This window comes from Echinops telfairi, unplaced genomic scaffold (assembly GCF_000313985.2).
Source record: "Echinops telfairi isolate 266 unplaced genomic scaffold, ASM31398v2 ScPeMD7_7469;HRSCAF=8507_1, whole genome shotgun sequence".
NCBI classification, from domain to species: Eukaryota; Metazoa; Chordata; class Mammalia; order Afrosoricida; family Tenrecidae; genus Echinops; species Echinops telfairi.
In genome coordinates, this window is record NW_022111373.1 from 1,063,672 (window position 1) to 1,080,730 (window position 17,059).

The 17,059-nt window shown below is 45.7% G+C and overlaps 2 protein-coding genes across 2 annotated transcripts in view; both read left to right on the forward strand.

The window, feature by feature from the left end:
• CDC25C (cell division cycle 25C) overlaps positions 1-4,944 on the forward strand; it is a 31,212-nt gene extending 26,268 nt beyond the window's left edge. The window contains exons 10-14 of the mRNA XM_045285009.1: positions 932-994; positions 2,922-3,020; positions 3,561-3,694; positions 4,080-4,191; positions 4,392-4,944. Coding sequence (XP_045140944.1) covers positions 932-994; positions 2,922-3,020; positions 3,561-3,694; positions 4,080-4,191; positions 4,392-4,541 — 558 coding nt within the window. The 3' untranslated portion in view covers positions 4,542-4,944. The remainder of the gene's footprint in view (positions 1-931; positions 995-2,921; positions 3,021-3,560; positions 3,695-4,079; positions 4,192-4,391) is intronic.
• A 7,466-nt stretch (positions 4,945-12,410) lies between these two features.
• Positions 12,411-17,059, forward strand: part of GFRA3 (GDNF family receptor alpha 3) — a 42,262-nt gene continuing 37,613 nt past the window's right edge. Inside the window, exons 1-2 of the mRNA XM_045285028.1 lie at positions 12,411-12,470; positions 12,530-12,860. Of these exons, the coding sequence (XP_045140963.1) occupies positions 12,411-12,470; positions 12,530-12,860 (391 nt within the window). The remainder of the gene's footprint in view (positions 12,471-12,529; positions 12,861-17,059) is intronic.

The following is a 17,059-nucleotide window of genomic DNA, read 5'->3' on the forward strand; positions in this document are numbered from 1 at the left end:
GCAGAGGCCCAAAGTTCATTTCATCCCCTACCTCAGTATATTGCCCTGTAAATATATGTACATGAGCCAATACCTCTATTTTTGTGTATTAATGTATTCACATATGTACACCATTATGTTTATACCAAAAATGAAATTCTTGATGGTTTTAATATTTTGTCTTTTAAAAATTGTATGAGGAATAGTTGGTCGTTACAGAAAGGGTATAAAATGAATTTACCCCAGATCTTGCCAGAAGTTTTTTGATATCCTGGTGGTATATATTCTTCCAGACTTTTTTATGCACACACGCACACATATATTTTTCAGTTTTTTCATAAAATATGGGTTATATATTTTGTGGTCCGAAAGGTTTTTCTCATTTAGTGCAATGATGAGACTTCAAAAGTTAGTAGAAAAAGTCTATTATCTTTCAGTTCTATTTTTCTATGGATTTTTTGAAGCTTTCTTGTATTAGGAACATCACTGATGTGAATAAACAATTCTGCTGTATTGTTTAATCATTCTTAGTCACTTGGCTATATGAAATTTCATTTTTTCACTGCAGTAATTTCTTGTAGGAATTTACTTGTACACTCTTTCCTTCTGCATGCTCTGCTACAGTCTTCGGGCTAGGGGGCTTTAAGGGTTTGTGGGGAAAGTCTCTTCTCTTCGTTTTTCCTTCTTCTGAAGTCTGTTATCTTTTGATGCCATGGAACTTCTCGAAGCCCCTCACATTTGTAGCCAAATCTTAAAGTCTGTGCACTAATTAGTTCCTTAGGATAAATTCTTAGAAACGGAATGGCTGTGTGTATTCACAGCACAGAGAGCACTGATTTCTCTAAGCTTCCTGAGGTTTTAAAAGTCCACTGGAAAGGATAACATATGAGTCTTTCATCTCAAACTTGGGTGTGGAAAGCTTGCGGTTGCTTCAGCTCTTGGGTGTTTCTAGGTATACGCACTGCCAACCGTGTCCGGGAGACACCAAGATCTGAAGTACGTCAACCCAGAAACGGTAAGCAGATTTTTGGAGATGGTGTCTGGTTACGTAAGCTACCATCTGGTCTTTCTGTCCCAGAATGTCCTGATTCCATTTGTATTTTTCCCCCAGTGCTCAACTCACATGATTTCCATTTTCAACTCTAAAGCTGTATTAAAGGATTCTCCTCTACCCCATTGTTCTTTGTTCCCTTTGTTTTTAATTAAACAAATGACACATCGTTGTTATAAAAGGAATGAGAGAGAGAGAGGAAACGAAGGGAGAGGCAGAGAATGTAAAGACACAAACAGGAAAAGAACTAAAAATCGCTCAATTTCGGGCAACCATCTAGTTTGAATATTACAATTCATTTTATGTCTGTTATCCCAGGGTAATTATTAATAGTATTAATAATCTCAAAAGTGCCCAGGTTTACAGTTAAGTGATCATCTAACCTACCCATAATCTTGCCATCAGAAATAACTACTCCATAAGATTTTTTCTATGGCCTTCTGGATTTTATTTTACCGATGTTTTATAAAAATGAGATCATGATGAACATGTAATGCTGCAGCCAGCATTAATAATGTAAGATGTTGTAAAACCAAAAATAACTTAGTCGCCATCATGGTGATTTTTGTTCACAGCTACCTTTGGTGTCCTAGTGGAACTGTGCTCTACGGGGTTTTCAATAGTTGGTTTCTTGGAAGTCGCTCCCCAGGCCTTTCGAGGCACCCTTAGTGGACTCCAGTGGTCAACCCTGCGTGAACAGCCAAGCATTTAACTGCTTGTGTCACCAGGAACCCCAAGACATTGCGCACATCTGTTATCAATAAAAAGATAACACGATCATTTTTATATGATCGTTATTTTATTACATAATGTACATGATCATTTTACATACATTATCATTTTAATGAATACATAACATTCTGTCATATGACATATAATTTAACTAAATTCTAATCTTGAATGTATAGATGATTTCTAATATCTTGATGACTTAAGCCAATTGCTGAGATGAATAAAATTGTACCCCCTCTTTGTGTACTTTTCTATTTACTTTAGATTGTAGAAAAGAAACCAGGGAGTCTCACTGGGTACTTATATGACATTTGTGTTTCTAAAATTTCCTCTTAGTTATCGAGAGCTGCTATAACAGCAGTACCACAAGTGGATGGCAATAAGCTGATTTATTTTCTCACTATTCAGGAGGCTGTGAGCTTGAACTTGGGGCACTGGCTCTGGAGGAAGGCTTGTTCTCTGTGTTGGGTGTAGAAGAAGCTGCTTACTCTTCAGCTTCTATTCTTTGGCTCTGTGGTTTGTCACCCATCCTTCCTCTCACTGTGTCTCTGCGCTGCCTCTTGTGTGTTTGTTTACTTGCGTTTGTATTTTTTTAAGAAGTTGCTTTAAAGCCTAACCTATACTAATCCTGTTTTATTAGCATAGCACAGAAAACCCTTTCCCATATGGGATTATCACTTTAGACATATAGACTAGGATTTACAATACATAATTTTTGGTGGCACATTTCAACCCATAGCACCTTACAAAAAGGTTGAATCAATTTACACTCCTACAATAGCTTAAGTTCCCTTCCCTGGGTGTCAGCATCTTTCCTCCATCTCCTCTGAAATACTTGGTTTCTTTTCCAGTGGAGGGTTGGGAGCCATTCCCCACCTTCTTTAAGAATTGAAATCTCTGGCTACTGCCTCTGTCTCGGCTGAAGTCTGTGGATTTCTCCCAGGACACTGATTGCAGCCATGACCTGCTTCCAGAGGAGTAGCTTGGATTTGGGCTTCCTTGGAGTCTTGGCAATAGCTACTATTTTGATTCTCCAAGAGGCCACTTCCTGTTTCATTCTCTTATGGGGGCTGGGGCTGGATTCATTTCAAATGTGGCTGCAGGAACTGGGTGAATGGAGTGACAGTGAGAAGGCTATTCAATCGCAGTTTCTGTGCAGGTGGCTGCTTTAATTTGGGGGAAGTTCCAGAGTCTGATTGAAAAGTTTTATATCATCGATTGCCGCTATCCATATGAGTACCTGGGCGGACACATCCAGGTAAGTTTACAAGGGGGATGTTAGCAGAGTGGAAATCCCGGTTTATTGAGAGTCTGGACGAGGGAGCCTTGTGAACTCTACAATAGTGATGATGCAGTTGGGGCACAGTAGGGCTGTCAGTCCTGTTTCTTGTTTTAACCTTTTACACCTTGAGCAATTTGCTCTTTCCCTCCTACACCCTCTCCCTCTTTCCTGTAGAAGTGGTAACAAGGGATCCTGCCTAGAAATCAAAACATGTTCATCCAAGAACCCAACAAGAAGCACATTTTAAACACTGACTGATAGACCTTTCTCACATCGGTCCCTATACTTCAGGCCATTTAGTTCTCTGAATATTTACTGAGTACTTATTACTTGCTGAGCTCTATATCCAAGACCCTCTATAAGTAGATGCAAAGATAAAATTGGGTGCCTGCCCTGAAGACACTTAGAGTCTAGCCTTCTTGGCTCCATTATCCCAGGATGGTAGGCTGCCCAATCTTTTTTAACTGTTGCCTACAAGTCCTTGAGAAGTTGCTTGTTAACATTCTTCTTCCACAGGGAGCCTTAAACGTATATAGTCAGGAAGAACTGTACAACTTTTTTCTGAAGAAGCCCCTTGTCCCTTTGGATACCCAGAAAAGAATCATCATCGTGTTTCACTGTGAATTCTCCTCAGAGAGGGGCCCACGGATGTGAGTTGTCTACATAGGGCGGGCTGGGTGGTGCAAATGGCTCTTGAGTTGATACTCTGCACCAGAGAACCTTCCCAGGCCAGTTCAGACAGGTTGAATACATGAGAGAAGTCTTATTCTCCACAGCAGTCTGGGAAGTATTGGGAGGGAGGAGCAGGAAGGGGATGCTGCATTTCAAAGTTTGAGACAGAAAAGGGAAATTAATTGGGAGTGAGGCCTCAATGAAGGAAAAAAGAAAGAGTGGTGTTTCTTGGGTCTTGCGTGCAAAAATAGTGGGTCTGGAAGTCCTTTTTAGGGTGTTCTTCCTTCCCTTTCCAAGCGAGTGGTTCGGGGAACCTCAACCTGGATTCTTTCCAGTATATCCACCTGCAGGTTTCCTTTAAAGGTGCCGTTCTCTGAGAGAAGAAGACAGGACTTTGAACCAGTATCCTGCCCTGCACTACCCCGAACTGTACATCCTCAAAGGGGGCTACAGAGACTTCTTTCCAGACTATCCGGTAACGTATAGGACATGGGAGGCAAGGAGGGAACCCAGACTTGAGGAGAAGCAGTTTTAACATGCAGTTCCTAGGGCCTGCCCAGCCCTTCGAGAATAAACTGCTGCTCCTTCTTAGCCATCTCTAGTACTTTCGTATAATACTTAGAAGGCAGAGTGCACCAGTCTGGAGAGTCTTTTATTCTGTCCCTTACCTTTCAGGAGCTGTGTGAACCAAGGAGCTACTGCCCTATGCATCACCAAGACCATAAGGCTGAGCTGCTGAGGTGCCGAAGCCAGAGCAAAGGGTGGGAAGGAGAGCGGCAGCTGCAGGAGCAGATTGCCCTCCTGGTAAAAGGCACGAATCCTTGACGAGGGGGCTGCCACCAGCTGCTAAGGACGCACCAAAAGAAACTATGGACAACCTGAGCAGAAAGAAGCTCTGTAGCTAGACCCAGGGTTGTTAAATTAGGTCTGCAAACAGGCTTCCCAGCTAATTGAATCCCCAAGCCTGGGTTTCAGTAGAGCTCCGGACGGGTGTATGTGTCTTGGTGTCCTGGAGCTAGCTCGATACGGCTGTAATCTTGGGTTGCTTATGGGAGCTCTTGCCTTCCTCTTCCCAACTAAACTCCTGTCTGCTCATCAGCCAGCCAGCTCTTTTCTCTTTCCCGAGTTTTCTGGCTGTATGGTAGAGTTGCCTGTCTTTGTGTATTTTCCTTGTCTGTCTCCCTTCCCCTTTTCGTAAATGGGAGAATAAACACATCAGAATGAGAAACGTGTGACCCCAAGCCTGCTCCTAGAAGATCTGCTCAAGGAACAGTAATCACCAAATGAGACTCCTTTCACTTTATTCATGGCTGTGGCCAAATGGCTTATCTCTAGGCCTTGTTTTTCAAAGCATGGACCCTGGACTACCAACATCGGAACTGTAACTGTGTGAAATGCAAAGCCTTAGGTTCCACCCAGATTTACAACATCAGAAAACTCTCAGATTGGGACCCAGAAACCTGCATTTACAACTTTTCTTCTTTTTTAATACAACTTTTTAAACTGCATCCTTCAGCGATACCCCAGGTTTCCTTTTGTGGACATTACCTACAGGCAGGCTCAGAAAACCAAAATGGCGAGCTTTCTCTAAGGCAGATGATGAAGTCTCTGGGTATGGTACAGGGGTTAATGTTCCTGGCTACTCACTAAGATGTTGGCAGTTGAGTCCACGCCAATTAACCTCCCTCGAAAGGCCTGGTGATCTACCGAAAACAATCTGGAAGAGAATTAACTTGATAGCAACTGGTTTACTCCTAGCCTAGAAATGGACATCCAAAGCTTAGTGGGGGCTGGAATTGAGGCAAAACTGAAACCTTCAGGTTTTGGACCAGGAAGACTCTTAGAAGTTTGTGGGCGGGAAGAAGGGTTGAAACCACAGGGCAGCCTACAAATGTGACTGGGCTGGATGGCTGCATTTTGCAAGGGTCACGCATGCGCTTCCTTAGAGTGGCTGCTGCGTGCTTTCCTCACAGCAGAGGGCACTGCTGTATTCTCAACCTGCCAGCTGGAGTCTGCAGCCTCCACTGCCAGCCTACTGTTTCTCCAAAGGGCCTTAACCACTCTGGCTTCCTCGTTAAGCCCTTGAACTCGAAGGACTGGGCCACCGGGGCTGCTGCAACAAGAAGTAGAAATGAAGGGAGAGATGTTGGCTTTCCTACTGCTCCTCCATCACACTCCCCATCAACACACTCATCCCCACCAGGCAGAGACTTTTAATAGTCTAAGGAGGAAACTGCTAGAAGCATTTCTTCCAAGTGTGAGGAGAGATCCCTAACTCTCCCTGCCTTTGTGGGCTGCTTCCTGACGATTCTCTCCAGAAAGGTAGAATCAAGCTACACATTTCAGTAACCGGAAGTGGAAATTGCAAGTAGCAAAACAAAACCCTCAGGCTTAGTTTGTTTTCTTTAAGTTCTCAGTGGCAGAATAGTTTGTACTTGAACATAAAAGTTGGCTGCTTGAATCCATCATGCAGCACTGGACGGAAGGCCTGCTTATCTGCTTGCATAAAGATGACAGGAAAAGCCTGTGGAGAAGTTCTACTCTAGCCCCACAAACTCCAATGCAAAGTGATTTTAACTACCGTATGTACTCAAATTTAAGCTGACCCGAATATCAGCCGAGGCACCTAGTTTTACCACAAAAACTGCATTAAAAATATGCTGAAAAACTCGGTTTATACACGAGTATATACGGTAGTTATCCACTTTGTGAACTGTGTTTGCCCAACAGGCACAGTTTTCATCTGATTTCTTCTAATATCTTCCCACCACTCTGTTGCTTGACATTGTTTTGGGGAATAATAATAGTGATCTGCAGGGTTGACAGTTCGAAACCACCAGCAGCTCCTCAGGGAAAAGACTCGGCTTTCTACTGTAAACAGTTATAGTCTTGGAAACCAATAGGAGTCAGCATTGACTATGGCAGTGAGACTTTTCTAAGCTACACATGTGAGTATAAACGAAAATTCACAACAACCCTTAAGCAGGGACTGATTATATGATACACATTTTACAGATACATTGAGTAACAGGGATTAAGTGACTTATTTAAAGTCATAGCTAATAAGGGGAAGAGTTGGGATTTGATTTGAGGCAGAATGTCTTCAGAGTATGTATCCTCAGTGTATTTTACTGTTAGCAGATTTTTTTTTTAAATCCTTTTATTAGGGCTCATACAACTCTTATCACAATCCATACAAACATCAATTGTGCAAAGCACATTTGTACATTCATTGCCCTCATCATTCTCAAAACATTTGCTCGCCACCCAAACCCTTCACATCAGCTCCTCATTTTTCCCCTCCTTCCCCGGCTCCCTCCTTCCCCGCTCCCTCCCTCATGAATCCTTGATAGTTTATATATTATTATTTTGGCCTATCTTGCACTGTCCAGCATCTCCCTTCATCCACTCTTCTGTTGTCCGTCCCCCAGGGAGGAGGTTATATGTAGATTCTCCTTTCCAACCCACCCTCCCTCCACCCTACCAGTATTGCCACTCACCACTGGTCATGAAGGGATCATCCACCCTGGATTCCCTGTGTTTCCAGTTCCTATCTGTACCAGTGTACATCCTCTGGTCTAGCCAGATTTTCAAGGTAGAATTGGGATCATGATAGTGGCAGGGGAGGAAGCATTTAGGAACTAGAGGAAAGTTGTATGTTTCATCGTTGCTACATCCCACCCTGACTGGCTCGTCTTCTCCCTGAGACCCTTCTGTAAGGGAATGTCCAATGGCCTATACATGTGGTTTTTGTGTCTGTTTTTTGCTCTCCCCCTTCTTTCCCATTGTTCCATTTTTTGTTCTATGATGCCTGATAGCTGATCCCTTCAACACCTGGTGATCGCATAGGCTGGTGTGCTTTTTCCTTGTGGGCTTTGTTGCTTCTGAGCTAGATGGGTTTGTTAACACCACTGCCTTTACCTCCACCTCCCCCTCTCCCATGTCCCCCCAGAACTGCCGGTCCCGTTGTTTTCTCCTCCAGATTGTTCTTCCAGCCTTTCTTATTTACACAGACCTGGGGAGAGATAGAGCAAAACCAAGCAGCAATATACAACAAAACAACAAATCAATGACAAAAAACAAAACAGCAAGAAAGAAAAGCTTGTAGTTAGTTCAAGGACTGTTTGTTGGCCTTTAGGAGTGTTTTCCAGTCCAGTCTGTTTGGGCACCAAGCCCTGGCCCCAAAGTCCACCTTCGGCATTCCCTGGGGACCTCACCGTTCTGTTCCCTTGCTGTTCTGTTGCACCCCCTTAGTGTTTTGCCTCAGTGTGGCGGGATCAGATTGGGTGCAATTCCCACACTGTCTCCGGTGCTGTCCCCTGTAGGGCTGTGGGTCAGTGAGGTACATCGTGTCTCAGTGGGGCCGGCCATGTGGTTCCTGTGGACTGGCTTCTCTAATCGGTTACATCGTACTCAAGGTCTGGTGGGCCAGGATGTGCTCCACTCTCTCGCCCTGCCCCTTCTGCTCCAGTGTGCTCTGATCAGCTATGTCCCTCTCCCGGAGCTGCAGATTCAGTGCCGTCCTTTGAAATAAATTCTTCTGGGGGGGAGGGGCAGGTGTCCTCTTAGTTGGGATTGGGTTACCAAATTCTTATCAAAGAATGTGACTCTAGTTGTCGGTGTGATGGGATTTGGGGACATCCCGTCAAGTCAGTTCTCACTCATTGACCATATAGGACAATGAACTGCTTCTCGGGCTTCCTAGGCTATAGCTCATCACAAGCAGACTTTCATCTTCTTCCTGCAGAGAGGACCTGTTAGCAGTCGATGCTCAACCCACTGTACCACCATGACGCCAGAGTTGTATGTAAAGGCGTCAATTACATTGAAGAAAGCCCTAAGGGCTTGGACTTGAGCCATGAGGCTAAGGACAGAGACCTGAGCATAAGGTTATACGGAAGAGCTTCCAACAGTTTATGTGAAAATTCCGAATTCTTACATTCAATTTTTCAATGAATTTTTTAAAACCCCTCATACAATGGGGTAAGTTCTGTGGTCCTGATCCTAGCTAGTATATTCATTTATCATGAAGTCAAATAAAAAATAATGGAAATCTTTTGGTCTAAAAATAGTTTCTGGTTGTCAATCTCAGACCAGGACCTGACTAGTTTCTTTCTCTTTTCTTTTTTTAAAAAATCATTTTAGTGGGGACTCATACAACTCTTCTCACAATCCATCCATCCATTGTGCCAAGCACATTTGTACATTTCTTACCCTCATCATTCTCAAAACATTTGCTCTCCACGTAAGCCCCTGGCACCAGCTCCTCCTGCTGACTAGTTTCTGCCATCCCCAAAACAAAACAAGCCCAACTCTCAGTAAGTCAGACTCAAAGTCACCCTGTAGGACAGAGTAGAACTGCCCTGCCCTGTAGGTTTCTGAGACTAACGGAGTAGAAAGCCTCCTCTTTCTCAAGCATCTCACTGTTTTGAACTGCTGACCTTAGGCCTAACCGCTTGAAGCTGTGACCACTATGCTATTAGGGCTCCAGTTTCTGTCATTGAGAATGGGAAGTACGGAGGCTTCCTGTTCACCATGTGGTTCAGAGAAGTGCTAGGGAAACGCCAATTCCTTTAAATACAGACAAGGGTGTCAATTCTGAGGATGCAAATGTGAGTCCCTGTCCTTGAAAAACAGGATAGAAAACAGTACTTTTGGCTCCCATCTCAAGCACTCTAGTCCATATTTAGTCAAAGGAGTCATTGTACCCTCTAGTTCCAAAGCAGCACATCAGTGGCAAAGGCTAGCCAATTCCCAGAATAATTAATGCTAACATGCCACTGGGGGTCATAGTGGGGTAGGTGTTGGGCTGTGAACAAGGTTGATGGTTCAAACCTACCAACTGCTCAGGAGAATGATGCTTCCATAGAAATTTATACTCTCAAACACTATAGAGAGTTGCTAAGTCAGATCAACTCAAGGGTGGTGAGTGAGTGTTTTGTTCTTTGTCAAGCATTGTGCTAAACCCTTCACCCAATACTTACTTGTTTAAACTTCACAACTCTTTCACAGTTATCAATCACCCTTTATAGATGAAGTAACCAAAGTACAAGAAGTTGAAAATGACACTGGAACCTAGGTGGTCTGCAAAACTCGTGCTCAACCATTTGCTATTTTGCTGACTTCCCAGGCTATAATAGTGATCATTAAAGTTTAACTGAGCGGGAGAAGGCTTGATTGGAAGGCACATTCCATGTAATCTGATCCATGAAAGTACAGAGTCCCTGGAGACAGACCTCATGCTTGGTAAAATAGATGGGCAGCAAGAGAGGAGGACCCTCAATGAAATGGATTGACACAGTGGCTGTAACTGTGAACTTAAGCATAGGACAATTGTGAGGATGGTGTGGGACTGGGCAATGTTGCATTCTGTTGTGCATAGGGTCTCTGTGGGATGGCAATGACAATGTCCCCTAACAACAATGGTCTTTGGACCTTTGAGTCCTAATTAGTGGTTTCTAAGGCCCTCCCACTACAGGGTTAGGATCTTATAATTTTTGCACCCACCATCAGTCTTCAAAAGACTGATTGATAGCTGAGAAGCATCATCTTTGTAGAAAGGGCTGATATATTTGTCATTGTCCACAGGTTCCCAATGGCAGTGGTCACTTAATCCAGCAGGTGCTGGCCGTCACAGAAAGACAGGTGTAAAGAGGGGGTGTTGGAGGGGCTGTCAATATTAGTCTTGGAGTCATGTTTATTTGAAGAAGCTCCCCGTCCACTCGCCTTGGTTACCAATCCTCATGAAAGGCCCAGTGATGTCAGGCCCTCCACCCAGCACTCAGGGTGAAGTATGCTTCCTCTTACAAAAGGGCTGGCTTCTTACAAGTGAGACCGGGCATTTTTGAACCTGTGCCTGCCTCCAGGTCCATGTCATGGGCAGCTTGAGCCCATGTCAAAGGAGCTGTGGTGACACTGTGAGAGCACTCAGCTGCTACCTGAAGGCCATTGGAACCCACCAGCTGCTTAGGGGCAGAAGGTTGAGGCCGCCTGCTGTAATGATTCACAGCCTTGGAGACCCTCCTGGGCAGTCTGGTAGGGTCACTATGATTCGGAATCATGTTGATGAGAGTTCTATTTTGTTTGTTCGGTTTTTGTTTTAACAAATGCCCTTTTTCATCCCACCCTCCTACCACAAACGAATTGGCTTGTTTTCAGGCAGAGGGGTTTGTCTGAGGTGGCAAACCCTTCACTATCCCATGTGTTAGTTGGTTCAGGAGTCTCAGCTCTTTCATAGAATCCAGCCACTTGAGATTGTTTGTTTTTTTTCTTTTGTAATTTTTTTTTAAACTTTTGCCAGAGTGGAGTGAAAAGTGGGGGCTATCAAAACTCCCCAGCAACAAGTTTCCTGAGCTTTCCTGGCTAGAGGGCTTGGGAAAGGCACATTGAAGAACCGGGGGCAAAACGAGCCCAATACAAAAGCTGAGTGGCCAGATGTTCAGTTCCACGGTTCTGTAAGCTGGTAGGAGAGACAGCTTACAGAGAAGCATGAACTCCATTTACAGTGCATTACAGCCCAGGAGCCAGCACCCCTGGGCGGGAGAATGGGGGGGAAAGGCACACCAGTCTCCTTCCTTATCTGGGGCACATGTCTCTACCCTGGCTTTGTGAAAGGTGATTTACACCCTCAGCTGGAATGACTCTCTTTCTAGGCTGATTACATCGGCAAATGCCCCCCAGAGGCCACAGGAGGATGGCCATATTCAGAAGCAGCAGCCAATAAATCTCATAGGTTTATATTGCGCTGCTCAATATCCTCTCTCCTGGCCCTCTGCCAAGCCTGCCAGAGTCCGGAGGGCTAGGGAGTAGGGAGAGTTAGGGGATAAAACCCTCCACTTCCTTTCTCCGTCACCTCTTTCTCTGGCACTACTTCTCATTCTTCCAAAGCATTCTGCCTCCAGGTTCAATTAATAATTATTTCCTGAAGGGTAGAAATCCTGGGTTCTGGGCACAACTGTGGTTCTGTTTAATCTTGAGTATCTTCTTATCTGAACATGATGACACTCTTAATGGGCTCAGAAGTCCCTGCCCTCAGTGACCTTGCCTTTTCATCTCTACTATTTATTTAGTCAAAGAGGGATTCATCCTATCATGCTCCCTCACTACACCAAAGGGGCAAGATTTGCTTTCTACTCCAGAGTTAGTCTGGAAACCCACAGGGGCAGTTCTACCCTGGCCTATAGGGTCACTGTGAGTCAGAGTTGACTCCGTGACAGTGACTTGGGTTTTTTGTTGTTGCGTGGTCCGGTATGTGGTCTGGGAGCTCCTGGGTCCTGGCCCTAGGTTTGCTCCTAGCAAAATCATTTCACTTATCTGGGGCCCAGCCTTGAAGAATCTTGGTGTTTTAATGACAACCAAACCGTACTAACTCTCGAAGATTTCTTATTAGGGGAAGAAGATAAGACCATAATAAATGTGCAAATTCTAAGAGAAGAAAAGTACAAATGCAAGTGCCCTTTGTGCTAGTTCAAGGTTTGTTACAAGATTTCATTTGTGATGGTTTTTGGTTGGTGTGTGTGGTTTTGTGGTGTGCATGGTTTTTGGTTTGTGTGTGTGTGTGTGTGGTTTTGTGGTGTGCATGGCTTTTGGTCTGTGTGTGTGTGTGTGGTTTTGCGGTGTGCATGGTTTTGGGTGGTGTGTGTCCGGATAGTGAGAAAGAGTGCCTTTTGGGGGGAAATATTTGGACTCCCCGGGATGGCAAGTCTTCACAGTGCCTTTGCAGGAAGTTCCCCGGAGCGAAGTTCTCAGCAGACGGCAGGTGGGTAGGCTTGAGTGGAGCATCCTCTTTCTCACCGCATCCCGCTCGCCCCTAGTCCCCACCCAGGCCCGCCTTCTCGGTCCAGTCGAAGAGCGGCGGGGTGCGTCCGGCCGCTCCCGACTTGGAGGGCGGCAACCAGGACCCGGGGGTGGGGTGGAGGGAGGAGAGTGGGCGCGGCGCGGCGGCAGCGGTGGGAGGCGCCGGCCAGGGAACCCCGCTTGCCGAGCTCCTGCGCGAGGGGGCGAGACGAGCGCAGCGCCCGGCGCAGGCAGCGTGCCGCACGGGCTCGGACCCCACCATGGCATGCCCCCCGAGTCCCCCGCCGCTGCGGCCCGGGGTCCTGATGCTGATGCTGTCGCTGTTGCTGCCGCTGTTGCTGCGAGCCGGTGAGTGAGTGTCCTTGGGGTTCGCGAGCTCGCCGGGACCGCAGCTGGAGAGGGAGGCGGAGGGGCGCCTGGAGGCGGGGCTGCCCCAAGAGGGCTGCTCTGCAGGGTTCGGGTCGGCTGGAGCAGCCGCCACCTGGGCTCGGGAGTCTGCCCACCCGAGCCTGGAGCACTGGATGCCAGGCAGGGGCTGGGTGACGTGCCTAACACAGTGTCCCAACTATTGGTGGAGAAAGCACTGGGACACCCGAGCTTCTCCTCCCTCCTGGGATCCCCTCTTCCTTCTTGTAAGTTGAGACTCCTTAGTCACAGAACAACCCAAAGCAGGATCTGCTGGAGGGGACAGTCTGAAGCAGGATTGCAATTGGCACCTCGTGGTCAAGTCTTCCACCCTCTTTGAAAACGGGACAGGGAACCTAGGTCCAGAGGAAGAGAGAAGTTTACCTTAGAACTGAATTGTCACCGATCCGGGTGGTAAATTCCCTCCCGAGACTTGCGTGATTTGTTTGTATCGCTGAGTTTGTTCCTCACGACCAGCCAGTGAACCACTAACACTTTAGTTCTTTTTTAAAAACTGGATCAGAAAACTAGTTATTGGGCAAGGTGGCCTTTGCCCTGCTAGCTACCCAGCACCCTCCTTGTCCTATAAGATCCACAATAAGTGTGTGGTGTGGGTTTTGGAAATGTTTTATTGAATATACTATCAAATTGCATGTTATTTTCTAAGAATGTTTTAAAATGTTGAATTCATGGCCAATACAGATACTTAAAATAATGTACAGAATCTTGAGCTGCTATTAGTATAGTTCAAGGCACCAATTTGCAATTTTAAAAACTCTAAAACATTAAATGTTTACACAATAAGTGTTTTGTGAAATGTATGGTTCAACGTAGAGGATCAGAATCACACCATCCCCCCAAGGAAAAGGTCTGTGATCCCAGAAAACATGTCCTTGGCCTTTGGAGTGGAGTGGATGGCGCTCTGGAATCTCACTGTGGAGCTTTAGTCCAGAGTGTGAGGGTAGGAAGCCCTGAGGCAGAGACCACACCTTGACGGGGGGTGGGGGGGCCTTGGTCCACAAGGTGGTACTACAGAGATGCCAGACACTCCTCTGGAAGGAGGGAGGGAAAGGCCTGAGTCTGTCCGGATGGACTCCATCAGTAAATCAGCACCGTAAGACATCACTCACTTAACTTGATTGCCTGCCCACAGAATAACATAACTCTAGCAATGTCTGACCATGTCAGGATCAGGGTAAAGATTAAAACCCTTCCCCTTATCGAATTCTATGAGACACAATGGGTGACAGGTCTGGTTTTCATGATAATGCACGCTGGCAGTGGTTTTGGGTTAAGTGGCTTCACCGAAAATTCCTAATTGAAGATCTGCAATGTAGGGCCAATTGTTCCCTGAGAACACAAACCAACAGAAGGTGTTAGAAATTGAGTAGAAAATAATTCTGTTCAAGGTCCATCAAGCTAAGCATAAAAAACAAGAAGAACAACAAGCAAACCCATTGTAAGCAGGTGATTCTGACTCAGGGTGACCCATGTGCTTCATTGTGGAATTGTTGGCGATGAGCTTTTTAAAAATCATTTTATTAGGGGCTTGTACAACAACTCTTATCACAATCCATACATACTTCAATTGTGTAAAGCACATTTGTACATTTGTTACTCTCATCATTCTCAAAACATTTGCTCTCCACTTAAGCCCCTGGCATCAGCTCCTCATTTTCCCCCTCCCTCCCTGCTCCCCCTCCATCATGAACCCTTGATAATTTATAAATTATTATTTTTCCATATCTTACACTGTCCGGCATCTCCCTTCACCCACTTTTCTGTTGTCTGTCCCCCAGGGAGGAGGTTATATATAGATCCCTCTAATCGGTTTCCCCTCTCTACCCCACCCTCCCTGTATCGCCACTCTCACCACTGGTCATGAAGGGATCATCCGTCCTGGATTCCCTGTTTTTCCAGTTCCTATCTGCACCAGTGTACATCCTCTGATCTAGCCAGATTTGTAAGGTAGACTTGGGATCATGACAGTGGAGGGGGAGGAAGCATTTAGGAACTAGAGGAAAGTTGTATGTTTCATCATTGCCACACTGCACCATGACTGGCTGATCTCCTCCCTGCAACCCTTCCATAGGGGATGTCCAGTTGCTTACAGATGGGCTTTGGGTCCCCATTCTGCACTCCCCCTCAATTGGCTGTGATCTTACAGGCGTAAGTTACTAGGCCTTTCTTTCATAGCACTGCTGGGTAGATTAGAACTACCAACCTTTTGATTAGTAGCAGAAGTGACAAATTGATTGTGCCACCAAGGGACCTGCCAGGCATCAAGGAGACCACTAATTCACAGGGCATCGTGTATTGAAAAGCATTCTGGCCCCTCGGAGACCAGGGGAACAGAACAGGGGGAACTCTGGCCTTCCCCATTCCCTCATTGCCAGCCCCTTTGCCATTGCCTGGATCTCAGGGAGTGGTGGGGACAGTCTGAAGGAGGGGGAGCAAAAGTGTGTGTCTGGGTCTGGTTACTGTCCTCTCCGGGGTGACTTTTCTAGAGTGGCCTCAGGATAGGCAGGGGCCACATCATCTCTGCACCCCAGTAAAGGTGACCCCTGCAGTCTCGGCTGCAGAGATAGTGGTGCTGTGTGATGCTCAGGCATCTCCCCATCCCAAAGGCCACCTGATGAGAGCAGGCGGGGGTCCTTGCTCTGCCCTCCCACAGGGAGGGGAGCCATGCTAAGACGCCAACCTCAGGGACTTGGGTTGGGTTCTTTTGATCCTGAGAGCTGTTCTGAGAGCAGAGGACAACGTGGGGCATTGTCAATAAACCAATACTGAGTCTCAAAAAAAAGAAAGAAAGAAAAGAAAAGCATTCTGGAATAAGTCGAAAGTAGGGGATCTGGGGCTTAGGCTTGATTCAGTTTTGTTGTGAATCAGTTTTGATTTGCTACATCTCCTTGTGCATGTCACTTTTCTTTGTTCACTCATCTGTAAAATGGGTGCCCGTGCTGTGGGCCTTATTGGGGAGTAACAAATGAGAGTCTTGGGCCCTGAAGCATAGCTTGAAATCTGCCTCATTTGCTACTACACATTGTCTTCTGAAACTGAATCCTGAGTAATCAGTATGAAGGAAAGATAAGCAGTGACAATGTAAATGTAGAAGTGGGGCAGGGCAGTGGTGGGGGTTGTGACAAACCAGAAAACGCTTGTCCAAAAAGGAAGATTACTCAGCTTAGGTGTTGCACCCTTACTCTTCTTTAGAGTACTGAAGAACAAGAATGTTACTTTGAGGACTAAGGTGGCCTGACTCAAGCCATGGTATTCTCCATTGTATCATATACATGTGAAAATTGGACACTGAATAAGGAAGACATTGAAGAATTGATGCATTTGAATTGTGCTGGAATAGAATATTAAAAGTACCATGGACTGCTAAAAGGACAAACTAATTTGTATTAGAAGAAGTCAGGCCAGAGTGCTCCTTACAGGCAAGGATGGCAAGACTTCATCTGACATACTTGGACATATTGTCAGGAGGGCCAAACTCTTGAGAAGGACATTATGTTTGGTAAAGTGCAGGGGAGGCGGCAGAGAGGAAGGCCTTCAACAAGATGGATTGACACACTGGCTGCATCAGTGGGCTCAGGCAGTTGTAAGGACGGTGCAGGACTGTGCAATGTTTCATTCTGTGTGCAGAGGGTTGGGATGGGTCGGAGTTGACTTAATGACACCTGACAACAACAACAGCTGGTGCATTGTGAGGATTGGGCCAGTTTTGCCATTTTCCACAAGACACTGGAAGTCCAACATTTTTTGTAAAATAGGATTTTTAAGTTACAAGTTTTAGTTTAAGTAAAAGATGCCACATGGAAAAGAAGAAGAAAAGAAAATACAGTGTAGCTCGAAAAAAATACCTGTACCCTCGATTAATTTGTGACCTTTCCCCTATATCAAGTCCATGTTCTATAATACCGGAAATAACAAGTTCTACCCTGTTGTGGTAGACAATTGGATATCCCCTTACAGAAGGGTCATAAGGAAAAGACGAGTCAGCCAGGGTGCACCGATGAAACATACAACTTTCCTCTAGTTCTTGAATGCTTCCTACCCCCACTATCATGACCCCAATTCTGCCTTACAAATCCGGCTAGACTAGAGCATGTACATGGGTACAGATAAGAGCTGGAAAC